Genomic DNA, 25,770 nt, shown 5'->3' with positions numbered 1-25,770 from the left:
GAGACTGTTGGGCAGCAGTCGATGGGGGAAAAGTAGACTCTAAAGTCTGATGAACCAATTTAATGTTTTATAACGTGACTACCACTTCCTGGCTGAGTGATGTTGGATATGTCATGTAACCTCTTCTGTGGTTTTTTAATCAATAAATGGAAGATTAAAAACTCCTTGTTTTAATACCCAGTAAGTGGGGCTTAAAAAGAACATATAGGAAAATTGGCTGTGTGTTAGGAACTAAGCTGTTGCTCAAGAAATGATAGATCTTGTTATTATCAGGACACATAAGAAAGTAAATCAATAATAGAGGAATAAATTAGCTAGCCCTTATAGCTGAGGGAATATTTTAATCTCATTTTGTTATTCAGTAAAGGTAATATCATCAATTTTCCCTGATTAATGAATATTGAAAGTCTGTGGTATGGTAACCAGCTTCAAAGATGGTGCCCAATTATCCTCTTGGTCTTCATGACCAGAAAGAGACATGTGGTTCTCATCCTTATAACAGACTTGGCCTATGTGGCCAATGGAATATGGCAGAAATAATGATAAGTGCCTTCTGAGATTCGGTTATAAAATACATTGTGTTCCCATGGAAAAGAATAAAGTTGGATCCTTATCTCACACCATATACAAGAATTAACTCAAAGTGTATCAAAGACCTATTTTAAGAGCTAAAGCTATAAACTCTTAGAAGACAACAGAGAAAATCTTCATGATTCTGGATTAGTCAATAGTTTCTTAGATATGACATCAAAAGTACAAAGAACAAAAGACAAGCAAACTATACATCACCAAAATTAAAACTTTTGTGCTTCAACGCAAAAGTCTTGGTCAAGAAGATGAAAAGAAAATCTAAAGAATGGGAGAAAAAGTCAGCGAATTATATCTAATAAGGATCTCATATCCAGAGTATATAAAGATCTCTAACAACTCAATAATAAAATGCCAATAACTAAAAAGCGAACAGAGGATCTGAATAGACATTTCTCCAAAGAAAATATACACATAGCCAACACACAAAAAGTTGTTTAACATTATTGACCATCAGTGAAATGCAAATCAAAACCTGGCACATACCACTTCATACCCATGCAGATGGCTATACTAGAAAAGATAGATAATAACAAGTGCTGACAAGTATGTAGAAAAATTGACACCCTTATACATTGCTGATGGGACTGTGAAATGGTGCAGCCACTTTGAGAAATAGCCTGGCAGTTCCTGAAAATGTTAAACATAGAGTTATCATATGACTGTGCAATTCCACTCCCAGGTAAATACCCAAAGAAGTAAAAACACATGTCCACACAAAAAGTTGTACATAAATGTTCATAGCAGCATCATTTGTAATAGCCAAAAAGAGGAAACAACCCAAATGTCTATCAATCAATGAATGGGTAAATAAATTGTGGTATATCCATACAATGGAATATGATTCAGCAATAAGAAGGAATGAAGCACTGATACATACTACAAGGATGACCTTTGAAAACATTATGCTAAAAGAAAGAATTATAAAACACCACGTATTTTGTATGATTCTATTTATATTAAATGTCCGGAATAGGCAAATCCATATAGAGAGAAAATGGCTTACTGGTTAGTGAGGGCTGGGAGGCTTAGGGAGAAATGAGGAGTGATTGCTAATGGTTACGGGGTTTCTTTTTGGGGTGATGAAAATGTTCTAAAATTAATCATAGTGATGGTGCACAACTCTGTGAATATACTAAAAACTGAATCGTATACTTTAAATGGGTGAATCATATGGTACATAAATGACATATCAATTAAGCTGCTATTTTTATTTTGATTTATTTATTTATTTATTTTGGAGACAGAGATTCTCTCTGTTGCCCAGGCTGGAGTGCAGTGGAGTGATCTTGGCTCACTGCAACATCTACCTCCCAGGTTCAAGCGATTCTCATGCCTCAGCCTCCTGAGTAGCTGAGACCACAGGCATTTGCCACCACACCTGGCTAATTTTTTGCATTTTTAGTGGAGACAGAGTTTCACCATGTTGGCCAGGCTGGTCTCGAACTCCTGAACTCAGGTAATCCACCTGCCTCAGCCTCCCAATCCACTGCTAGGATTATAAGTGGGAGCTATCATGCCTGGCTGGAAGCTGTTATTTTTTAAAATCACATTGCAAAATATTTTTTTAAAATTAAAAATTATAAATAAATTAACAAAAATCACATTGCAAAGTACAGCAGATCTCTGTGATCTGGTCTGAACTCTAATGTCAAACGTTAAAATCGAGTTTGTCAGTATTACTATGTATGGTTTTTTAAATACCAAATAAAAGATAATGAGGAATCTGAAAATATTTAAAAAGATATCATGGCTTTGGCGTTGCTCGTGCTCTCAGATCACTCCCTCTGGGAAGCAAGCTGCCATGTCATAGCAGGATGCCCACATGGTGAGGAGCTGAGGCCTCCAGCCAATAGCCGGCAAGGAATAAGAGCCTTCTGTGACCAGCCCCTGGAGTGAGCTTGCAGACAGATCCTTCAGCCCCAGGCAAGTTTCTTGATGATGTGGTCCTGGCTGACAACCAGACTGCAACCTCATGAGACACCCTGAGCCAGCACCACCAGCTAAGCCACTTCTCAAGTCCTGACTCACAGTGCTGCGAGATAACAAACGTTTTGGAGTCACTCGTGACACAGCAAGGGATAACAAAGATATGTGGATTGAGTAGGATTTTGCCTACTGTGCCCTAGTGCCTCCTGAAAGTGAATGAGGCCAACTGGGATGGCCAGGCAGTGCTCAGAGAGCTGGGGTAAGGTCACCATGTGCTTTCTTAAGGTGAGTGAAAGTAGAGAGAGCCTGAGATTAGCATTTTCTGGAGGGAGGGACTGTGTCACCTGGGAGAGTCACAGGCACCTGGTTTCTAGGGCTCTGGGCCCCAGGGGCAGGTGTCATCTAGGGATAAAGGACTAGAGGCAATGTCCAGAGGAGGAGGTCCCTTCTCTGACAGCCTGGGGTCACAGGAGGCAAAGCTTTTGTTGAGAGGCAGTTAGTTCCCTGACTTGATCAGAAGAGGAATGTCAGTCAGCTTCAAAGGACTGCAATACCAGAGCCTCTGAGGCAAACTGGGACATAGGAAGATTGAAGAAGGCTCCAGAAGCACAGAGACACATTACTAGAGCCTTGGAGATGGTGGTCATAGAAGCCATTAATAAAACATGGAACTTTCTGGAACATTGGTATTCATCATCATCATCTCTTACCCTCATGTCAACACTATTTATTTATTTATATATTTATTTATTTATTTAAGATAGGGCCTCTATTGCTCAGGATAGAGTGCAGTGGCACAACCACAGCTCACTGCAGCCTTGACCTCCTGGGCTCAAGCGATTCTGCCACCTCAGCCTCCACAGCAGCTAGGGCCACAGGCATGCACCACTATGACCAGCTAATTGTTGTGTTTTCTATAGAGACGGGGCTTCGCCATGTTGCCCAGGCTGGTCCCAAACTCCTAGGCTCAAGTGATCTGCCTGCCTCAGCCCCCCAAAGTGCTGAAATTACAAGCGTGAACCATAGCACCCAGCCCTGTTAACACTTTAATGCAGGCAATTGCTATCCCTATTTTACTGAGGAGAATGTGATATCATGGCAGGCCAGGTCTCACTAACACAGGCCTCCATAACAACTGCTTCAGTGCTGACTGAGTGGTTAGGTTAAATACTAAAAGCCAGGGTCTTTATACGAACACTGGGATGTAACAAAAGCCCACCAAGAGTTTCATCTAGGCCTTTCCTGGGCCTTAAAGCGTGACAGAATAATGAAGGAATTCTTAACAGGACCCGCTTAGGATTAAACAAGTTTATTGGAGGTCTGGAGGAACTCCCTAAACCTGTGATTTAGCAGGAGACAAGACAAGGGTAATCACCCCAGCAACTGGACCCATTAAGCCTAAGTAAGCTGGCCGGGCGCAGTGGCTCACATCTGTAATCCCAGCACTTTGGGAGGCCAAGATGGGCGGATCACGAGGTCAGGAGATCGAGACCATCCTGGCTAACATGGTGAAAGCCCGTTTCTACTAAAAATACAAAAAAAAAAAAAAAAAAAAAAGTTAGCCAGGCGTGGTCGTGGGCACCTGTAGTCCCAGCTACTCGAGAGGCTGAGGCAGGAGAATGGCATGAACCCAGGAGGCAGAGCTTGCAGTGAGCCAGGATTGCGCCACTGCACTCCAGCCTGGGCGACAGATCGAGACTCCGTCTCAAAAAAAAAAGCAAGAGTAAGTAAGCTTACTGAGCCTCCAGAGGAAGGTCGTCAAGACTCAGACCTTAGTTATAGATTAAAAGAAGTTAATCATTTATGTCTTTAGATGAACGCACACCTACACATAGACATGTAGCTTAGAACGTACAGAAGCTCTGGAAAACTTTGTAATTTTGAGTTGGTTTGGCGATAATTTCCAGGTCTTCTCCCTGTAACAGATTGCAGAAATAAAAATTCTCTTCCACCCCAGTTCATCTGCATCTCGTTATTGGGCCATGAGAAATAGCAGCCCGAACCTCAGTTTGGTCCAGGAACAATAACATCAACAAAAGTAAAATGTGGACAGCTAATTAGTGGCAGAACAGGTCTTCCAACTCCAGGTCCTGGGTCGCTACTGCCACACGGCACTGGAAGTCATGAACGGCTTCATGACTTCAACTCGTCACCAGATAGGAGGCGGCTCTGGAGGAAAACGCCCAGCTGAGACAAGGCTGATGTCAGACATTGTGCCCAGTCTGTTATTTCTCTTACTTGACTTAAGCATGTGACTGTGTGTTTATATGTATATGCAAAATATATTTTTAGAAGTATATATGAAATCCATACAAATCATAATAAATACCCAAGCACTTACCAGAAAGCTTAAGAAGCAGAATTATCACCAGTAACAGGTACTCTTGTAAGCCCTCCCTAGTGGAATTCTCCTTCCTCTTCCCAAAAGTAAGTGTGAATTTTATGTTAATTTTGTTATTTCCATCTATTGTTCTCTAAGGTTTCCGGTTGTTCATTTGTTTGCCCATGGTGGCCAGCGTGTTTGCAGTGGGAGGATTCTTCACCAGTCTAACACATGCCTCAGTTTTCGGGGTGAGAAACCCAGAAAAGTATCATACCTGCCTCTCCCCTCCCTTTATCACTCCAGGTCACATGGACTGTGGGTGCCATGGCCGTATCTAAAAGCAAATGCCAACAGGGACTGTTAAGATCAAAGGGACTTTGCCATCCAGGTCAGAGAGGGCACACAGAGGGCCTGCTGTTGTCATCCATGTGTGCAGATGCTGTCCATCGTGGATGGCCTCCTTTTGTGCCAACTGTCTTGATCCTAAGCCAAAAGCTTTTTTCTGTTATTAAATTCTAATCACTTCTCCTGGTCTGACTCAAGGCTTTCTCCTCCCGACATGTGTACTGAACTATTCGGCTCCCACTTATTTCTCCATGTATTGCCCTGAACTCACGTTTCTGGATCTGGTTGGCATGGTTTCCAGGAGGTAGCATATAAACCACTTGAGACAGGGGTCTCAGCCTGCTCTTTAACCCTTAGCCCAGCCTTGGGCAGAGGTGCCCAACTGGGCACTCCCCATCGGTTGACTAATCACTGGAGGAGTCTCTAGTGATTGGAAAGCCAAGGATCCATTGCCCCAGGACCAAGCAGTGGTGCCACATAGAGAGAAGCCTCCGATGCACTCCCAAAAGCTATAGCTCTTGTCCTAAAATAATTTACTGCGCTCTGCTGGGCTCTCCACTTCCCACGTGTTCCTGATTTTCCCTTTCGCTACTGTCCCACTGGCCAAAACATCAGTGTGGGAGGCCAAGCCCAAGACACCAGTGTGGGAGGCACCACCAAAGGGTGTGGGGAGAGGGAGAAAACTGTGGCCTTTCCTATCATCAGTCAACCACAGTAAGGGAACTGATATTTATTAAGCACCTGCTGTGTGCCAAATGCTTTACTTCTCATCTTATTTAAGCTTCACAACAATTCTCTTCAGTGCTGGCATCCCTGTCCCCGGATGAAGAAGCATCACTCAGAGATGTGGGCCACTTGCCCATGTGGTTAGCAAGTGCTGGAGCAGGGATTGGTACCTGCTGAGTTGGGGCGTGGGATGGAGCCTGCCCCTCTGAGAGTGACTCTGAGTGTGACATAAGTGAGTCACAGTGAGAACCGCAGGAGATCAAACAGAAGCCTGTGAATGAAGCTACCAGGTGGATCCTGCTCCTTACTTAAGAGGACATGGCCTTTCTCCAGGCCGACATGTGTCACCAGCGATGACATCCTCTGGTACACCAGGTTCTCTACTCCTCACCACCGGGGATGAAGATAAAAAGGAGGGATAAGGGGAAGCAATGTGATGCTTGGGACCAGAGTCCCAGATGCTGATGGCCTCAGCGATGGGGGTGTGTGAAAAAGACCTTTTCCTTTTTCCCTTTCCAATGTCAGCCTTTGCCCTCTGAGGGCTCACAGGCCACCCAAACCCTTTCCACACTTTCAGACACAGTTGTGGTTTTTTATGTTTGTTTTGTTTCGTTTTTTGTTTTTTTTTAAACAATTTTGAAAGTGCTTAGGTAGAGACACAGTTTTAGATGGGCCACATGAAAGGCCCCATTCAGACAGCTCTCATCTGATACAAAGCCTCAGAATGCCCACTGACGTGGCCCAAACGGTGGTGCTCACTTGGGCAGGTGCATCTGAGTATTCACATGGTCCCCTGATGGAGGCGTCATCTGAGCTGAATTCTGGCTCAGAACAAAGGAAGTGCAAGTCAGGCCCCCTGTCAGAACTTCCGTCTGCCTTTCTGCATAAAAGGATCATGCCTCCTGGGTTGTTGGTGGCTGCGTGGAGCCAAGTCAATCGCTAAGGCAAAAAAAAATGCAGTTTGCAAGTTCAGTGGACAGGAACTCAGAGGAAAGCAGGTGGGAGAGAAGAGCAGGAGCTACTCACAGCAGCTGAAACAGCAGGATGGGATCTGCACAGCCCAGGCCTCCAGTGCCAGGCAGCCCTGGTGTCTCAGTGGCCGGCCGACCTCCTGAGGCCTGGCTACAGCCAGGAGCCCACATACCCTGCTGGAAAATGCGCAGAGGCCTGTGCACAGCCTTGGTGACCCCTCATCTTACACGCAGCCTGAAATAGAAGCTCAGCAGGAAAGACCTGCTCAGCCGCACACACCGTCTGACCCGGAGCCAGCCTGATGAAGCCGGAACTTCCCACTTCACCTGAACCCACCCGCCACCCACCTGGCCACAGACTCACTGCCCTCTTCATCCCCAAATGAAAAGGGGTAGTTGTCTCGCTTGGTGCCCAGAGTGCCAGCTTGTTTACTCTTCTTCATAGGGCATATTTCTGGGCCTGTCCTCTTTTTCTCCCAAAGTCCCTAAGACAATGCTCCCTTTATAGGTCAGGGAAGGAGTATAGATCCTGCTCTCATTCTGTGCTCTTCCCCCGGGGCAAACAGCTTCACCCTCAGCTTTATGAATTCCTTCCTATTCTTACTTTTCTCAGAAGCTGTTTCTCATTGACCTGATGTCTCCTGACCTGTTGACGAAAGCACCATTCCACATGTCCCGTATGTGTGTAGCTCACTGTGAACTCGCTGTTAAGCTGAGGCCTTGCCCCGAATGTCATCAGCTTGCTGGTTACTTACTGAGACAGGAGATGAAGGCGCTACAAGAGAGAGGGAGATGAAAGAGGAGAGGAGAGAGAGGTGGAGAGATGGAAATGACCAGGATGGGGAGGACGAGGAGCAGAGCTGAAAAGTAGGAAGGAAGGAAGGTGTGACTACGAGCTGGGTCCTACCCTGGGGCCTGTATATATTACCTCATGTAACCCTTACAACACACAGATGACATTCACATCAGCACTCATATTTTTCGTGAGAAGACTGAGTTTTCAGAAAGGTTAGTTGGTCTGAGATCACTCAGCTATGAGGTGGCAGGGACTAGATTCAAACTCAGATTTCTGGCTTTGATTTCAGGACTTTTTCCTTTCTAATCTTCTGCTCCCGCTAAGAGGGGACTAGAGAACAGAGGAAATGAAGGGAAATAGAAGGGAAGTGGAGACCGCCAATTATTCTCTGGTTGCAAGCAACAGAAACTGATTCTAGCTATCTTAGATGGGAAAGGGTTTGGCTGGAGGGAGGCCGAGGGGCTTTCAGAATCCAGTGGACTATAGGAGAGCAGGGGCAAGAACCAGAGTGTTCTGGGGTCTGGGCAGGAGACAGCTTACTTGGGATTCTGCCCCTGAAATAAATATACTCCAACCATTTCCCCCTCTCTCTATGCAGGAGAGAATCCCAGGAAAGAGTCTGATTTGTTGTATTGGGGTCACTTGCCTACCCTTAAGTCAAGGGAGCTAAGAACACCAAGCTGTCATATGATGGAGGAGAGAGCTCCAACTCCCAGTGATGTTATCAAACGAAGGGGACACGGACACAGAGCAACCAAACAGATGACAACCACGCCAGAATTTTTAGGTGCTGCCTGCAGGTATCAGGGGCTGATTCTATCTGCCCCAAACTGCATTAGGGCTGAGCCCAGCAGGTTGAGTCTTTCTCATGACATTGGAATGGCCACCATTGTCACCACCAATCCCATCTGGCAGAGATGGGCTGGGCCCCCACCTCTTCCAAGCCTGGCTTCTGGGAGGAAGTGTTTCTCCTTCTCTCAGGAATTAGTCCTCGTTCAAAAACTCCATGCAGTAAGGTTGCAGAACAATGAGCAGCTTACAATCAACACTTTGGACACACTGTTTTATAAAGATTCCTCCTAGTGCAGTGGTCTTCGGAGTGAAACTTCTTGAGTTGGAATTCTAACACCGTTACCAGCTGTGAGAGAGAAAACGCCCACCTACTCTCTGAGCCTCAGTCTGTTCTGCTGCACGGTAGGGAGATAACGTGTACTCCGCCCCCATCTGTATGTTGTTCTATCAAATGAAATAAAAACTGTCATCAGCTTGTAAACGGTGAGATCCACACGGATACGAAGAGGCATTGGCGTCCTTTTCGCTGTTACCAAGTGAGATCGGGCTGCTCTGGGAGTGTGACTGGAGGCTGAAGGCAGCTGCACACTGCGGTAACAAGAGCAGAGGTTGGAGGAGTTGAAGGTGAAAGTCCGGAGAATGGGGTCCTCTGTGCTTCCAGCTTGCTCTCTACTTCAAGCACCGTGAATAGATGAAGCTCCACCACGTCCCAAATGGCCTGAGGGCAGAGTTATACATTCAACTGGTAATTTTAAAAGCCCTGAGTAGCTTCATCTAAGCTCTGTTTTCTTTACTGAGAACCCAACTGCTAAGCCTTTCCTGGCAATTAGGCTTCTTGAGGCTGAGCCTTCACAAAGCTGGGTTGCTTCCAAGTTTCCCTTCTTTTCCTCCCACAGGTTGGCACTGCACAGAGATGGAACCTGATGAAACGGCCCCATTTGAGTGCCTGCTGTATCATGTTGGCTCTGCTTCCTGCAGCTGTGCTCCGAGATGAGCCTTTCAGTCATCGCTCCCTAATAGCCCCATCTCCCCGAATTTGGGAGGACGCACATTCCTCTCCTTGCTCACATGCCCCACTTCAAGCCATCTGCACACTCTACAGGGAACTTGCCTCCTGACGTCCTGATGTGCAACCCCATCCAAATCCTCTGCTGGAATCTCACTATTCACACCACTGATGCCCCTGGAGCATGAAACAGAAAGGCCAGTCTTCTTGTCTTTTTTTTCTAAATGTTTAATACAGATTCCATGGACTTGGTCCATAATAATATGAGCGTGGTCTTACATCAATCCTTTTACTAATTTCTCATCATCTCCCTCATCCTTGTCCTTTAGTGATTGTTCCAGACCTTCTCTTCTTATCCTCGTACTCTCCTCTTTGGTATAGTGGTGAGTAAAAGAAAGAAAAAAAAGGTCCTAATGTGGCTCATATCATCATGGTTTATTTACTACCTGGAGGATTTTTGAGGCTATGAACATTGTTTTATTTTCTGCTGTATCCCCAGCATCTAGCACAGATGTGTGTGTACCAGGGCCTGCACATATAAGCTCTATGATGCTGCTATAACATGTAGTTCCCCCTTCAAAACTAAGCATTATTAAAGTAGCATTTTGAACAGGGTTTAAATTACCTGGCCCTTGACTTTGGGAATTGGAATTTTGTCTACTGCAGTCGCTTGGGGGACCTTCCAGTAGAGATTTATAATTAAAATGATATCATCCAGTAAGGCTTTTACCACAGGGCTTCTAAAAACAATAAAAAGACTGTCTGTGGCAGAATCTGCACTGTGGAATGAGAATTATATATGGTTTACTGTAAAGTAAACTCAGGCATAATTGTATGTTGTGAACTACAAATGCACAGTGGGATTCTGAGATTAATTTCCAATCACTCCTCACCACGGATTGGTGAAAATCCCAGCCAAGTGTGGTGAAGGAAGTGTCTCTGTTTCTGCCTGGTTAGGAGGTATTGTCTGTGCGTTCGTTGCTGGTCTCATATCCCACCTTCCAGCTGCTGCTGCTCCACATCGGTTACTGCAGAGATGTTCAGTTTTTCATGCCAGGATTTCTCTGTCAGGATTTGTGTTAGTAATTGCAGAGACTTCATCAGGCTCTGTTTGCAATCATACATCACTCAGATTTTAAATTAAAAAGGTAAAAATGGAATAATTTGGAAAAACGTTCACAGAATATCAGAGTTATAAGGAGATATTTAACACGATCAAGTCCAGGAACAGCAAATAGTTTTCTATCCTACCTGCCAGCCCTATCAACACCGTGTCTAGGCCTTGCCTGTGAGAATGCAGTGATCATCTGGTGACGTTGGCCACAAGCAAGGGAGGAGAGGTGGCGTAGCCTGAACCACACACCTGCCCTCCTTGCAGAAAGGCAGGGATGTCCCATGGATGAAGGGAGGGCAGCCTTTGGGTTGAAAGTTTTTTAGGAAAATGGAAACTTAGTGGCAGAAATAGTGTTGAATTACTATTTGAAATGGTCAGAAATTACTAGTCAGAATTACTGTTGAAATAGTCAGAAATTACTATCAACTGACATTCAAAATCACTTTCAAACCAACAAGGCTAGTAGCAAACTGAAAAACAGAAGTGAGAATGCCTGGCCCAGACATGAACGGTGTGGGGCAAAACAGGGGTAGATCCAAATGTCAGTGAAACAATCAACTGCGACTCAAGCTGATTTCCAGCCTGCCAGTGTCAGCAGGTACAACGGTGGGGGGCTGGGGAGAAACCATCTGGCCTCCTCCTGCCTTGGACCAGGTGCGGTGAACTTTATGGACCAGACATGTTACAAGAATCTGGCTCTAAACAGATTTCCGCAAGCCCTCTCTCAACCCCAGCAGGAGGGAAGTTGCCACTCCCTGACAGCAAATCAAACTGGATCTTGGGACACAAAATGTTGGAGACGTTTAAAAAATTATAATTGAAAACACTGAAAGTTAGGCCAGCCACAGTGGCTCAGGCCTATAATCCCAGCACTTTGGGAGGCCGAAGGCGGATCACTTGAGGTCAGGAGTTTGAGACCAGCCTCACCAACATGGTGAAACGCTGTCTTTACTAAAAATACTAAATTTAGCCAGGCGTGGTGGCACACGCCTGTAGTCACAGCTACTTGGGAGCCTGAGGCAGGAGAATCACTTGAACCTGGGAGGTGGAGGTTGCAGCGAGCCGCGATTGCACCACTGCACTCCAGCCTGGGCGACAGAGAGAGACTCCATCTCAAAAAATAAAATAAAATAAAAAATAAAAAAATTGAAATTCAAAGAAAAGGAGAGAACACTGTTTAACCATAAATAAATACATACGTGACCACAAAGAGTTACAATGTAAATTATTGTGCATTAATCAAAATAAACCAGTGGAGTAAAAAATGATAATGCAACTTGTAAATTGCCTGACTCTCTAAGTTTTGCTGCTAGATGTAAAATATAACATTTCTAATTTAAAAATTCCAAGCTTAAAACTAAAATGTTCAATTATAAGGACTTTAAGTAAATAACATAATTATTATGAATGGAAAGGTTTAGAACAACATGGGGAAATGCTTGCTAGGATGTTAAGTGAAATCACAGTACTATAAATACAGGATGATCAAACTAAAGGAAAAAAGTGTTTCACTAGAAAAAGCATCTTTACCCTTTCTTGAGTAAGAAAGGGTTAATATTGTGTATTATATGCAGCTATATCATTATGTCTCTCTCTTTTGGTGTTTTTGTTTATCTATCAGGCGCTCAGAAATATGAACAAAATTTGCACTCAGGAGCCGTAACCATGGATAATTTTTGTCTTTTGGCAGTTTTTATTACATCATTCCTTCCTGTTTATAGTAGCAATATTAGAAAAGAGATAAACAGAAGTAAAGTAAAATAACATTTATAATTCTCCCCTGGATAGATAACATTTGGCGCTTTCTTTCCAGACAATTCAATAAGCAGATAGACACATAAGTGCATTTATTTTATAAAACTGGGATCAGACTCTGCATCTGGTGAATATTTATAACCATTCGACCTGCCCTGGCTGGTGCCATCCTGGTCCCTGGGGACTTGTGCTCGCCTCTGGGTGGAAGTTGACAGGCAGGCAAATCACAGAGCTGCAGCCCAACCGAGTCTATATGTTGCCTCTATAAGATGTTAAAGGTAGAGCAAGGGAAGGTATAACCTGCTCAGTTTCTGCAGAGGCAGGCCCCTTCCCTTGTAATCTGATGAGCTCTTTGCTTTTATCTTTTGCTGTATTTTGCTTAAAGATACAGCAAAGGTCAGGACAGCCCATTGGAGTTCTTGCCCTTGCCAGATGGTGTGTGGACAGCAAAATGTCAAGTGGCTCTGCTGGAAGCACTTGACCAGGAACAGGCAATCATCCTCCCAGCACCCTCAGGGACAAGGGGTGCCAGCCGGGCTCCCCTGCCCTCCTGTTGCATGACACGGTCTCTGATACCGGGTCACCCGCTCCATGCCCAAGCTGTGTCCCCTCCCAGGGGCACACTCTCTGATGCAACTATGGCAGGCATGGGGGAGACATGGCAAAGAGAAACCAGAGGATCTGCACTTTTCCCTGAGGCTTTTGCTCCCAACCAGCTGCAGAGAGAGTGTGAGAAGGAGAGTACCCAGGCCAGGCACAGGGAGCCACTGAGAGGCTCTGTATTTGTTTCCTGGGCTTTTATGACAAAGAACCACAAACTGGGTGGTTTAAATTTATTCTCCCACAGTTCTGGAGGCCAGAGGACCACAATCAAGGTTTTAGGGGAGCCACACTTCCTCTGAAACCTCTTTGGGGGTGTCAAGGGGATCTTTTCTTGCCTCTTCCATGGTCGCTCCAGACACCCTTGGCTTGTGGCAGCATCCCGCCCATCTCCATCTCCACTTCACACGGCTGTCTTCTCCCTGTGTCTGTGTCTTCATAAGGCACTGTGTAAGTGTGTGTGTGCGCGCATCCCAATTTCCCTCATTTTATAAGGACATGATCATATAGGATTAGGGCTCACCCTTAGGACTTCATCTTGACTCCATGTGCAAAGACCCTGTTTCCCAACAAGGTCACTTCGATTGGTACTGAGGGTTAAAACTTCAACATTTCTTTTTGGGGGACAAAATTAGACCCTAACAAGCCCTCTGAGGGGCCAAGAGGACCAATGCTCTTTCACTATGTCAGATGTATGTGGAGGGAGTGACTACATAAGAAACTATTTTAAAATCCTACCTCTGCCCCCCTAACACACCTCTGCAGCCCTCAGAGAACTTTCCTTGGAGGATCCATGGCACCTGTAGCCTTGGAAAAGTCACTTGACTTCTTGGGACCTCTGTTTTCTCATTTATTAATTGAGCTAATGCAGTGACTCTCAAAGAGGGACCCGAGCATCATTCTGATGACTATGAAGTGACCCAAGCTTGCAAACCTTTCCTGTGGTTCCTCCAGGTGGGTCACAGAGGTGGCCCCCACACTTTACTTCTTATGTACAAGTAAAGGCTTTAACCCACAAAAATTTGGTATTCATAAGCTAAAATTAGTGTTCTTGGAGTTTACTGAGGACTCCAATTTGTTATTCTACACTATACTTTACATAGTTGGAATTTCCCCAAGTTTTGGAAGAATGCTATTTCATTAGCTCTTCAGTTGTTTTGAGCTGTCATGGTTTTCAACTGCTGTTACTCATACTTTATATTTATAAATTACTATTGGTTTTGTGCCCTCATTAGCCATCGAGTTTGGTGAGAGTTTTGGGTTGTCCTAGAATGGGTAGTAATAAGTATTTACTTTGATAATTTTTGGCTTATAAAATTGTCCAATTTCTAGACATTATGTGTAAATGAATTGCAGTTGAGTAATTCATCACTCATGTACCCCTACTGCTAAGGGAGGTATACACATGATTCCTTTATATTTTTCTTATATGGTGGTTTGCCCAGAAATGAAAGGTTTGCCAGAAGGTAGAATTTTCAGTGCTAAAACTGGGAGAATCCTGAGCAAACTCGCACGGTTGGTCACCCTATTACAGAAGGACACTTCATTGGTGGCTTCCTTGCCTGTGAATTTGTGCTATTTTCGTCACTTTCATCTTGCAATCAAGGTTAGCATAATAAAATTAGTAGGGTTATTTTGAGATCACGGGGCACTCAGTTATAATATAAAATCAAGTGTACAATGGCAGATTTTTCTTTAACATAAACAGGAAGTGAACCTTGTATATTGCCTGCTCAGCAGGTTTAATGCAACATGTCTGTTTGTTTCCTCTGCAATCCTCTTCTCCTTCCCATAGGCCCCACCCCTGTAATTACCAAACTCAGGAGAGAGGGGGAGCTGGTGAGACATTGGTGTCCTTTGGCCCCACTCAAGTGAGTATAGTCAAAGAAGTTTAGGAACCCCTGGGTTAAGGACTCCTAGACTGCCCTACCCCTTACAGCTTGGGGCTGCAGATCCACCCTGACCTTGCTCAAGATTCTAAGCAAATGCAGAGTCAGAAGCAGCTCAGAAACTTCCCTGGAGGTCCTTCCTGAGAATTCCCTAACAGGCAGGCAGTTCCTCCTGCCCTAGGAAGATTTTGAGTATAGCCTCCTTTGCATAGTGTCCACTGTGAATTCTCTTATCTGGCTCCATTGCATAACAGGAAGGCAGGAGAGGAGGACAGAAAGCTGCTATTTATTTTCATGCTTATCTCCAGCTGTCAGAACTCCCATTAGGCGCTTTTTGCTTTGGGCTTAATTTACCTTAGTCCTCACAGCAAGGCTGTGATGGATGACTGACCCTACCTTGCAGATCTGGAACCCGGCTGCCCTGACCTGGCTCACCTCGAGCCCTGGTCTCCCCTCCACACTCCCTCAGCCCCTGAAGTCCCAAGGAAACCAGGACTCCACTCACCTGAACAAAGGTCACTTGAAAACTGGGAAAGGGACAGAAGCTTTAAAAAGCCCAAACAAACAAACAAGAGGTTGACAATTTAAAAATAAAACCAACACAAACTCAGCCTGGAATGGAAGCTCCTGACGGAGTCATCCTTAGAATTCATCGCCCCCAATTTGCCCCAAATCCTGGGTGACCCCTCCTCCACTGCTCGGACTGCTCTCAGGTATAGCTGCTTCACAGGGCACTGTGGGCCTGTAATAGATGACTAAGCCATCAGTGGGAGGCCTCTCTCCCTACATACCGTCTCTTTTTCTCAGCTCGGAGTGTCTTTTCTAACCTAAGAATGTCCTTGCTTTACATTTCCAGGGGGTCGTCCTTAACAGTTGGTAGGTAACCCTGTGGTGACCTGATTCCTGCTCAGCTGTAAGCTTTTTCTGTCCCCTGGCGGGGGACAGACACTCAGCATTCCAGACAGGGTTAGTGGTGGGACTTCTATTTATTTAACTACTAATCCCACTTACGTGAAATTAATTTGCTCTCCCATTATAACTCACCTTGCTTCCTGCCCTGACCAGCTCCTGTAATTGACACCTGGCTGCTCCATTGTGCTCCTGCTTCCTGGGCTAAGGGGCAGCGGTTGGAAGCCAAGTCTTGGAGTGACTCACATTAGGAGGCTGCTCTATACAGAAGAGAGGTTTGCTCATTATAGAGTGAGGAGGGTTACTGCAAAAACAACAGTGGTGTTTTTTTCTTCTAATAACCAGTTCCCCTTTAGGCTAGCCCTTTCCGAGGAAGTTTGTGTACTATTATTAAACTTCTTCCCAACTCCAAATATGGGCTGCTCCAGTTTCTGCAGCGTGCAGATGAGTCTCTGGCTTCTGTAGTAGAAACCCAGGCCCAGGTCCCCATCTGCCTCGGTCCTTGATGAGGTGCAGGTCATCCACAGTCCCAAAGCAGGCGCTCATGGTAGAGGTGTCCATGCTGCCCCAGGGGACAATACCGACAAGGTGTTACAAACACCTCCAGCCAAAAACAGGGGCTGCCACTAAAGCCTCCCAGATCCAGGTTCCATGGCCAGGATCCCTCTTCTGTCTATGGCAGAGGTGAATGAGGAGCTGTTTGCATTGAGGCTGCAGGGAACACGGCACTATTATGGAGATGAGAAGGAGGCACGCTGGCCTCTGTTCATGGCCCTCCACTGAGCACCTGGGCTGGGCAGACAGAGGGGTGGGGTAGTCTGAAGATCTGACTCTAGCCTCCAAGTGAGAAACTCCCACCCCCAACTCACGTCCATTTCTCAACTGCTCATTTGAGTCCTTGGGAGAGGGCGAGGGGAGGTGGGGAAGTGGGGAGGAGGAAACCCAAGAGTTTGTCCCCTGGTCTCTGCCGACACTGCAAATGTGGCCACTTACACAGGCTAACAGACTGGACGTCCTCCCATGTGTGTAAAATCCCCAATACCTCCTCCAGCAAACTTCACATTGGCTGTAGAATGAAGGCCACCTTCTGCCCGGCATGGCGTCTGCAGCTTGACCCTCTTACCCGGCCTTATTCTCGCCTTTGCTCTTCACAATCCTCATCCCGTCCAACTGTGGCTCTGAAATCTCTGCCCATCCCTCCATCCCACCTTTGTCACATGGTGCCCAGAAGACCCTGGATGTCTACCTTATTCTTTTCACTCGTCATGTCTAGTGCATCCTTGATCCCACTCCAGCTCAGTCCCCTCTGCTGTGAGAAGTACTTCCTAACCCTTCCAATCAACAGCAGCTTGTCTCTCCAAATTCCTCTAGTGTGCTCACACAGATTCATGCAGCCCTGGGGTTGTTAATAATTCTTATATGAGTGTTCTTTGTCGTCCTCCACTAGACTGTAAATGCTTTGCAACAAGGAACTGTTCCTTAACATTTGTGTCTAGCTCTACACAGGTGGCCAACAACTGATGGAACTTGATGAACCTACAACTTGTTGTCCACTAGGTGTGTCCAGAGTGTTGTTTCTTGCTTAGAGCATGATTTTTGCTGTCAGAAGGACCTCAGTTCAAATCTTGACTGTATCAGCTACCAGCCCTGTGACCTCAGGAAACTATTTAACCTAACTGTGTTTGTTTCCTCATCTGTAAAAGCAGAGATGTACAGTGATGGGCGCCCGGGGTTTATTGTAGATTTAAATGAAGTAACGCATGGGAAATTCTTGCTCAGTGCAGTGCCTGGCATGAAATCAGGGCTCACTAAATAGCAGCCATTATTATTATCGGGTTAGTTTTGGGGCTGGTGCCTCTGTTACAGTGAGTCTTAACAAACATCAAATTAATGGAGATAGATCCTGGTTTTAGGGGAGGCATCCTAGAGAGAATGTTGAAGTGAGTTTTGGAAATCCAACAAGGAGAGAAATCAGAAGTTAACCCAATTGCATTTCTCCCAACTTTTCAACAGCCTTCAGGCAAACTCATTTTTAGCGGATTCTCCAGATATTGCTAGAACTTTTCCCAGAGGCAGACGCACAGTGACTATGCGAACTCTGAAAAACAGTGCTTGTCACCTGACCTTGAACGTAACAAACAACCCCTGAGGAAGGTAGCTCCAATTACAGTCATGAAGTTGTAGGAGCCCTTTCAAGGTAGATTGATTTATCCGACCAGAAATACAGCTCAACATCCCACACACAGATTTCTGCCTTTGGCAAACTGCCCTGCCTGCTTCCTTCTCTCTTGCCCTGGCGTATTGATCTGTATGTGTGAGTTGGTGTAGTTTATTGTGTAGGGTTGTGTGTGTGCGTTTGTGTGTGCCGTGGTCCCAGGATGGAAGCTCCCAGATTGGGAGCCCTCTCGTTGAATGGTGTCCAAAGCCTTAATTGAGGGAAACCTTGCTCCATTTCTTTTTGTGATAGCTTTAATTTCATCCCCCTGCTTCAGGTGGGCATAGAATGTTCCAGAATGCCTCTCACTGTGTCTGATTCCTGCGCTTCTGAGTGTATGTAGTAGCATGTCATTGTATAAGGAAGGAAGGAAACTAGTTTTTGTTGTGTGCCTTGTGCCAGACAAAAAGAAATCACCATCTCCATGAGTCACATAAGAAACTGAGACTCAGAAGCATCAGGAACATGCCTAAAATCCATTGCTGGTAGAGCCAGGATCCAAACACAGGTGTGTCTGACTTGATGCCCTCTGTCATGGTGACTCCAGGCTTGGCCCTGCTGGGAGATGGATGCCCACTATGGGAGTGAAGTCCAACTCATAGGGTCATTTTGAATGGGAATACTTTGAAATCTAGGGCATAATTTCAATTCATATCATCGTATTTTGCATCCATCATGTACTTGGCTATGTGGCCTTCTCCCTTGTATTATTGACTGCTGTGTGACAAATTAGTCCAAACTTGGTGGCTTTGAACAACACACATTTATTACCTCACAGTTTCCATTGTTCAGGAATCCAGGTACAGCTGGACTCCCTGCTCAAGGTGTCACAAAGCTATACTCATAGTGCTGGCCAGGCTGTGTTCTCATCTGGAAGCTCAACTGGGGAAGCATCCATTTCCTTGCTCACATGTTGTTGGCAGCATCCGTTCTCTGAGGCAGAAGGTCTGAGAGCTTCAGTCAGCTGGAGGTTACTGAAGTTACTTGCCACATGGGGTTTTCAACACGGCTACCTGCCTACTCACAGCCAGCCAGGAACTGAGATTCTTGCATGATGATGCTACGTGTGGTATAATCACATACATCCTTTCACCTTTGTCACATTCTGTTGGTTAGAAGCAATTCACAGACCTCCCCCACCCTTGAGGGGAGGGGAGCACACAAGGGCATGGGCACCAGTAAGCAGGGGTCCTGGGTGGGGGTTCCTACAGGTCTGTCCATCACATTCTTCTTTCCCTTTCTCCTCTTCTCCTTCCTTACCTCTTTCTTCATTTTCCCTTCCAAGCCTAGCCTCAGACATAGGGCTTTGCCAATAAATATGAGCTTTAGAGCAATAATGTTGATAAGTGACATCACCATGTTCCAGGCACTAGTTTTTTTAACTTTCTATTGAAGCATAATATACATACAGAAAGCTGCAACATCCTAAGTGTAGAAATCAATGAATTCTTCAGAAACTGAACATGCCTATGTAACCATCACACAGATCAAACAGGTGGATCTACTGCTAGCAGCCTGAAGCCCTTCTCAGGCTTCCTTCTAGGAAGGAACACCCTCAATGGTGAACTTTTTTTTTTTTCAATATAGTGTCTTATTCTGTTGCCCAGGCTGGAATGCAGTGGTATAATCATAGCTCACTGTAGCCTCCAACTCCTGGGCTCAAGTGATCCTCCCTCCTCTGCCTCCCAAGTAGCTAGGACTACATGCATGCACTATGATGCCTGGCTATTTTTTTTGTTTTATTTTAGAAATGAGGTCTTGCTACATTGCCCAGGCTGGTCTTGAACTCCTTGCCTTAAGCAATCCTCCCACCTCAGCCTCCCAAAGTGCTGGGATTACAAGCATGAGCCACTCTGCCCAGCCAAAGGTGAACTTTTAACAGTATAGGAACTATTAATTTAGCCTGATTCTGTACAATTTATAAGCAGAATCCTACAACATGTATTATTTCATGTCTGGTTTCTTTGACTCAACATAGTTTTGTTGCATGTGGTTCTATAGATTATTCATTCTCATTGCTGAATAGTAGTCCATCATATGAAGGTACCACAATTTACTTATTCCATTCCTCTGTCAATGGGCATTGGGGTAGCTTTCTGGTTGGAGGTATTACAAGTAGTGCTGCCAGGAGCAGCCTAGTATGTATCTTTTGGTGAACGCCAGTAAGCATTTCTGCTGAGTATACCTGGGAGTGGGTGTGTTGGGTCACACAGTGTGCATATTTTGGTGAGCTGTGTTTATGTATATACAATCCTCACATCCCTCTGTGGGAGGCATCATCATCCCCTTTATACACGACAGCCTTCTGGGTCAGACCTACACTTTCTCCATGGGTCCTGAAAGATCAGACAGAAGGGAAGGCCGATAGCTGCAGTGCAGAAAGTGTAGGTTTCACCTATCTTTTCACTGTTGACAACCTTCTTTTTTTTTTTTTTTCTTAAGAGACACATTGTCTTGAAGACTTCTGCATACCAATCAAATGGCCTTTGCTTAGTCTCATTTAATTCCTCTCGTGATTCTCTTATTAGTCAAAGACACAGCTAGCCAGCTGCAGAGCTGCTGGTCTGACAACCTACATAACAGCATTGACTAATTCCAGATAAAACCAGAGAAAGTTCAGGTTCAGGTTCACCTCGGTCACCTCCTTACAAGAACACAGGATTTCTGTTGGGCTGTGGAAACACGGAGAAGATGCCACTCTTTCCCTTTGTGATGTTGCAGGGACTTTAGGTGACTGAAGACCCCATGCCTCCACTGAGGATCTCTTAGACCCAGACCAGGTCTGAAGCGCTCTGACTTATGGCCAATCAATATCTATCAATGCATAAGCCATTCACACACCATTTGGACCAGGCCCAGGCCATCATTTTTAAACAAAGATTCAAAGTCCCATCCATTTACTTTGGGCTGGCTCTTATGCTAAGATAGGTTCTATGAAGGTAGTGAGGAACATTTTCCAAGCTGCTGCCAAGTGCTCAGAAAGAATTCAGCCTTCTGCTAGTAGCCTGTACTTTGGGGTATACCTTGTTCTTTCCCATTTGTCTCTCTGTTTCTGTCTCTCCCTCTCTGTCTTTCTCTCTGTCTCTGTCTTTCTCTGTGTGGGTATGTTTTATATAGTTAGTATATATAATGTATATTTACATATATATATGAGAGATCCATCTATCCATCTATCACCTATCAAAAAACTCAGGTCCCATTACATCGTACTTTTTATTAGCATATTTTTCCATGTGATACAAGTAGGTTCAAAAATGTAACTTTTAAAGTTATTGCCTGACATTCTATCACGTGCAGTTACCATGATTAATTTAAGTAATTCTGTATTTTGGGACATTTAGCCTGTTTCCAGTATTTTGCCATTGCAGACAATACTGCATGACTATCCTTCTACCTAAATCCTTAGGGACATTTCTGACATTTTCCTTCGGCGCAGTGATAAGATGCAGAATCACCCACAAAGCACACAGATGTTGGCTTTCGAGGCTCGTTATCAAATACAAATGTCTGCTGCTGTCAACGGCAGAGAAGAGTGTCTTTTTTACCCACACCAGTAATTTTCTGTACAAATATTTTTTCTCAATTTTATAGGTAAAGCATGATCGTTTGGTTTTCATTGCAGGTAATGGATTCCTGGTGAGCTTAAATATTTTTTCAGGTTTGCTGTCCATTTGCGTTTCTCCTTGCTTTGCATTTTGCATTCCTTTTTCTCATGTCATGTGTCTCCACTCCCCCGCAGAATGACATCCTGTGCTCAGCAGGTCTCTTCCCCCTCATTCCAGACATCAGGGTAGGAGTATTACGGAGGTCCCACAGAAGAACTTGGCGACTGTCACCTGCCTTGCAAATCGAACATATGTTAGAAAGATGCACGCTCACAAGGCCCACAGCCAGCTTGGTCAGCCACATCTGTCATTCCTCCCACCAGGAAAGCCAAATTCCTCCCAGAGCTATAAACCTCACATCTCACTGAATCTCTGGACACCATCACCCAGGCGCTGTGAGATCAGGAGAGCCCGCTGGTAACGACTTAACCAGGTTCCAGTGCGCTTCAGGGGTTTACAGGACTGTGCCTCGAAGGAAGTGTTCCCTGCTGCTTTGGGAAAACGGGCAATTGTAAATCAGGTAACAATGAGGCCCTGACTTATTTATCCTTCTACAGGTTTTACATACTAGGGCCAGCAAGGGACACATTTGCCCAGCTCATGGCTGATTTGCAGAGTCAACACTTTAGGTAAGACCAGCCCGCCTTGCTCAGCAGGACGGCATGTGCTGGGGGCTTTGAGGAACCAACGCACCCTGTGGTGCTGAGACCTTATCTTGTCTCTTGGTCTGGACCAAATGCCATCTTTCAGAGACATGAGACACAGAATGGGAAGTCACCAAACAGTGGGAAATTCTTCCTCTTGGTGCTAAAAGTGCTTTTTCCCCTCTCTCCCTGGCCTCCTCCACGTTCCTCCTCCTTTAGAGGGAACATTTGCCTGGAGAACAGCTGCACCCTTGTGATCCCAGAAATGATAGGGAACCATTAAAACAGGAACAGCGGCGATAAAAGAAGCTTTCAGGCCTTTGGCTTGTACTAATTAGCAATCAAGGCCAAAGCTGAACCCAATGTCCCATAATAAATTATGACACATCCTTACAAGAGAATATTAGGCAGCTATTAAAAATAATGTTTTCAAAGAATTTTTATGGCACCGAAAACTGCTTATGACATGAAGTGAAATGAAGGAAAGATGTAAAGCCCACATATAGAACACGGAATACCAATGACCTGAAAGACTACCTGAAAATATTATTAAACAGGAACTGTGATTATCTCTGCCGGAAAAATTATGTGTGCATTTCATGTTTTTCTCTTATTATATTTTAAACATTTCCTACATTAGGCACTCGTGGCTTTTGTTTATCAAAAATAAAATAAAATAAATAAAGTGTTTTTTTTTTTTTTTTTTTTTTTTTTTTTGAGACAGAGTCTCTTTCTGTCACCCAGGCTGGAGTGCAGTGGTGTGATCTCGGCTCACTGCCACCTCCGCCTCCTGGGTTCAAGCAATTCTCCTGCCTCAGCCTCCAGAGCAGCTGAGATTACAGGTGTGTGCCACTACATCCAGCTAATTTTTTTTTGTATTTTTAGTAGAGACAGGGTTTCACCGTGTAAGCCAGGATGGTCTCGAGCCCCTGACCTTGTGATCCGCCCACCTCAGCCTCCCAAAGTGCTGGGATTACAGATGTGACCCACTGCACTTGGCCAAAAATAGTTATTACTTTTAAAGACTAAGTCTGATGTGAGCTTCCCCAGGCCTTTGAAGATTTTCTATGTTCATTTCTCCCTCCCTCCCTCCCTTTCTCCTTCCTTCTTCTCTCACTTTCTTCCTTCTTCTCTTTCATTTTCGTTTCTTTCTTCCTCTCTCCCTTTTTCTCTTTCATTTTTTCTCTAATTCTTTCTCCCTCTCTCCCTGCCTTCCTTCTTTCCTTCCAGAAAACCAGCAATATTGACCAAAAACAAATTTTCTTTTTTTTTTGAGACAGAGTCTCGCTTTGTTGCCCAGGCTGGAGTGCAGTGGCACGATCTCGGCTCATTGCAACCTCCGCGTCCCGGGTTCATGACATTCTCCTGCCTCAGCCTCCCAAGTAGCTGGGACTACAGGCGCCCGCCACCACACCGGGCTAATTTTTTGTATTTTTAGTAGAGACGGGGTTTCACTGTGTTAGCCAGGATGGTCTCGATCTCCTGACCCCCTGATCTGCCTGCCTCGGCCTCCCAAAGTGCTGGGATTACAGGCGTGAGCCACCACGCCCGGCCAACAAATTTTCAACAAGCTCAAGAAGTTGATGGTACTGATGCTGAATGAGGGAGGGGGCTTGGCTACTTTGGAAAAAGCTTGGGGACCCAAACATGGTTCTGCACTGTCCTGCACAATGCTTCTAGGGGGCTAGTTTCAATTCTGGGTGCCAGGTTAAAAAGTATATAGAGAAAACCACCTTCTGCAGAATACAAAAATGACAAAAATATCTTCACCAACAAAAGCCACAGCAGCAGCTCCACCGTGTACCGGATGCTTATCGTGTGCCAGATCCTGGAGGGAAACATGACCTGTTGTCTGATGTGAGCTTTAAAACAACTCTTTTACGGCTGAGAAATCTGAGTTTACCAACATTAAGTAATGAGGTGGATCTATTTGAATCTGTATAAATTTGCCCAGGAAACGGAGGAAGGGAAGCTTTCCCAGGGAAGATCCTGCCTCATCTGCAGACGGGACGGCTTGGACTGTGGCCTTGGCTGCCGGAACTGGAGAAGCTGGCTGGGAGGGCTGCATTACCACGGGAACTTTGGATGGATTTTCCTGGACAAGAGTGACAATTCAACTCACTTTAGAATTATAGAGGTTTATATTGAAAGATGTTGGTGACACAACAGACTTAGCTCATGGGAGGCAGAAGGCTGAATGCTCTGGAATCAGGAAGAGTGGGCTCCCAGACAGCCTCAGTGGAATCTACCTTGCAGTCACCCTTGACTGCTTTTTGCCTGACTGGAAGATTCTGTGGCTTGAGATGCCAAGCTTTGTTCAGGCCCATGGCCCCTGTGGGTGACTCTATGGATCATGGGGAAATCAGGTCCATTCTTATCGTTTGCCAGGAATGTGACAGCAGTCGACTGGGCTCCACCTGGGCAGTCCTCCAGTTGGTGGTGGTGGGGGTCCCAGCCAAGGACAGGGGGATGCTTAGCTCAGACTCTTCCACTGGTTAGATGGACTGTTCTTTTTGTTTTGTTTTTGTTTTTTGTTTTGTTTTTGTTTTTGTTTTGAGATGGAGTCTCTGTCGCCCAGGCTGGAGTGCAGTGGTGCAATCTCGGCTCATTGCAACCTCTACCTCCTGGGTTCAAGTGATTCTCTTGCCTCAGCCTTCCAAGTAGCTGGGATTACAGGCACCTGCCACCACGCCTGGCTAATTTTTGTATTTTTAGTAGAGATGAGGTTTCACCATGTTGGCCAGGCTGGTCTTGAATTTCTGATCTCAAAGTGATTTGCCTGCCTCAACTTCCTGAAGTGCTGGGATTACAGGCACGAGTCACCATGCCTGGCCTTTAAATGGACTGCTTCTTAGCTGATGTAAGAATTATGAGTACACCAGACAAGTCTATCCCACCAACTAACACAGAGAAAAAACATGAGCAAGTAATCTGTATGAAATATTAGTTTTAATAAAACAGAACCAGTCCATGTATGGAGGCACGGGCATAAGGTTAACTTGCACTAAATGTAACTCGTACATTTTTTCTAAAATAATAGCTTGAGCATTGAGGACTTGGTGGCCTTAAGTACTAACCCGAAGCTGAGTTTCCTGGGAAGCTGACCCAATGGAGCGCTTGGAATTGAGGGGTGAAGTCTTCTTCCTGGGTCAGAGCTGATTCGGGGTCACTTGCTCTTGAGGTCCCTAAAGGCCGCATGCGCTGCATTTCGCCCAGCAGCTCCCATCACACCTCCTCCTGGAAGGGAATCTCCTATGAACCAAAGCTCCGCTCAAAAAACCGCCAGGGTGGGGGAGGGGGCGGGGCTTACTGAGATCCAGCAACAAAGCAGAGTGGGGCTGCTTAGAGGGGTGCGGGGGTGTGGGCACTGGAATCGCCTAGGACAGACATTCAATAGATCCTGGCTCCCTCCAGGCTTCCTGCACCAAAGGTCTGGGAAGGGGCCAGGTCCACAGCCCACAGCCTCAATGGCTGAGGGTGGACCTGCTGGATGGGCAGATGCTTAGTAAGCAAAGTTAAAATTTCAGAATAAGGGGCTGGGGGGAGGGGGGAGATGTGGAAGC

At 45.5% G+C, this 25,770-nt stretch overlaps 1 protein-coding gene across 12 annotated transcripts in view; it reads right to left on the bottom strand.

The window, feature by feature from the left end:
* Positions 1–21,157: 21,157 nt before the first annotated feature.
* The window catches only part of PYROXD2 (pyridine nucleotide-disulphide oxidoreductase domain 2), a 36,889-nt gene continuing 32,276 nt past the window's right edge, over positions 21,158–25,770 (bottom strand). For 7 of the 12 annotated variants that reach the window (XR_001891498.2, XR_001891499.2, XM_017944180.2 and 4 more), the window contains one exon: positions 25,138–25,444. Coding sequence is in view for 5 of the 12 variants with exons in the window: in XM_017944180.2 (XP_017799669.2) it covers positions 25,374–25,444 (71 nt within the window). In the remaining 7 variants the exon portion in view is untranslated. Of the gene's footprint in view, positions 21,799–21,921; positions 22,055–25,137; positions 25,445–25,770 lie in introns of those variants that run through there. The other 5 variants (XR_001891496.3, XR_001891495.3, XR_001891494.3 and 2 more) reach the window with 5 other exon arrangements.

Source organism: Papio anubis, chromosome 11, assembly GCF_008728515.1.
Source record: "Papio anubis isolate 15944 chromosome 11, Panubis1.0, whole genome shotgun sequence".
NCBI lineage: Eukaryota > Metazoa > Chordata > Mammalia > Primates > Cercopithecidae > Papio > Papio anubis.
Note: the sequence above shows the minus strand (reverse complement) of the source record. Positions and strands in the feature narration are given on the sequence as shown.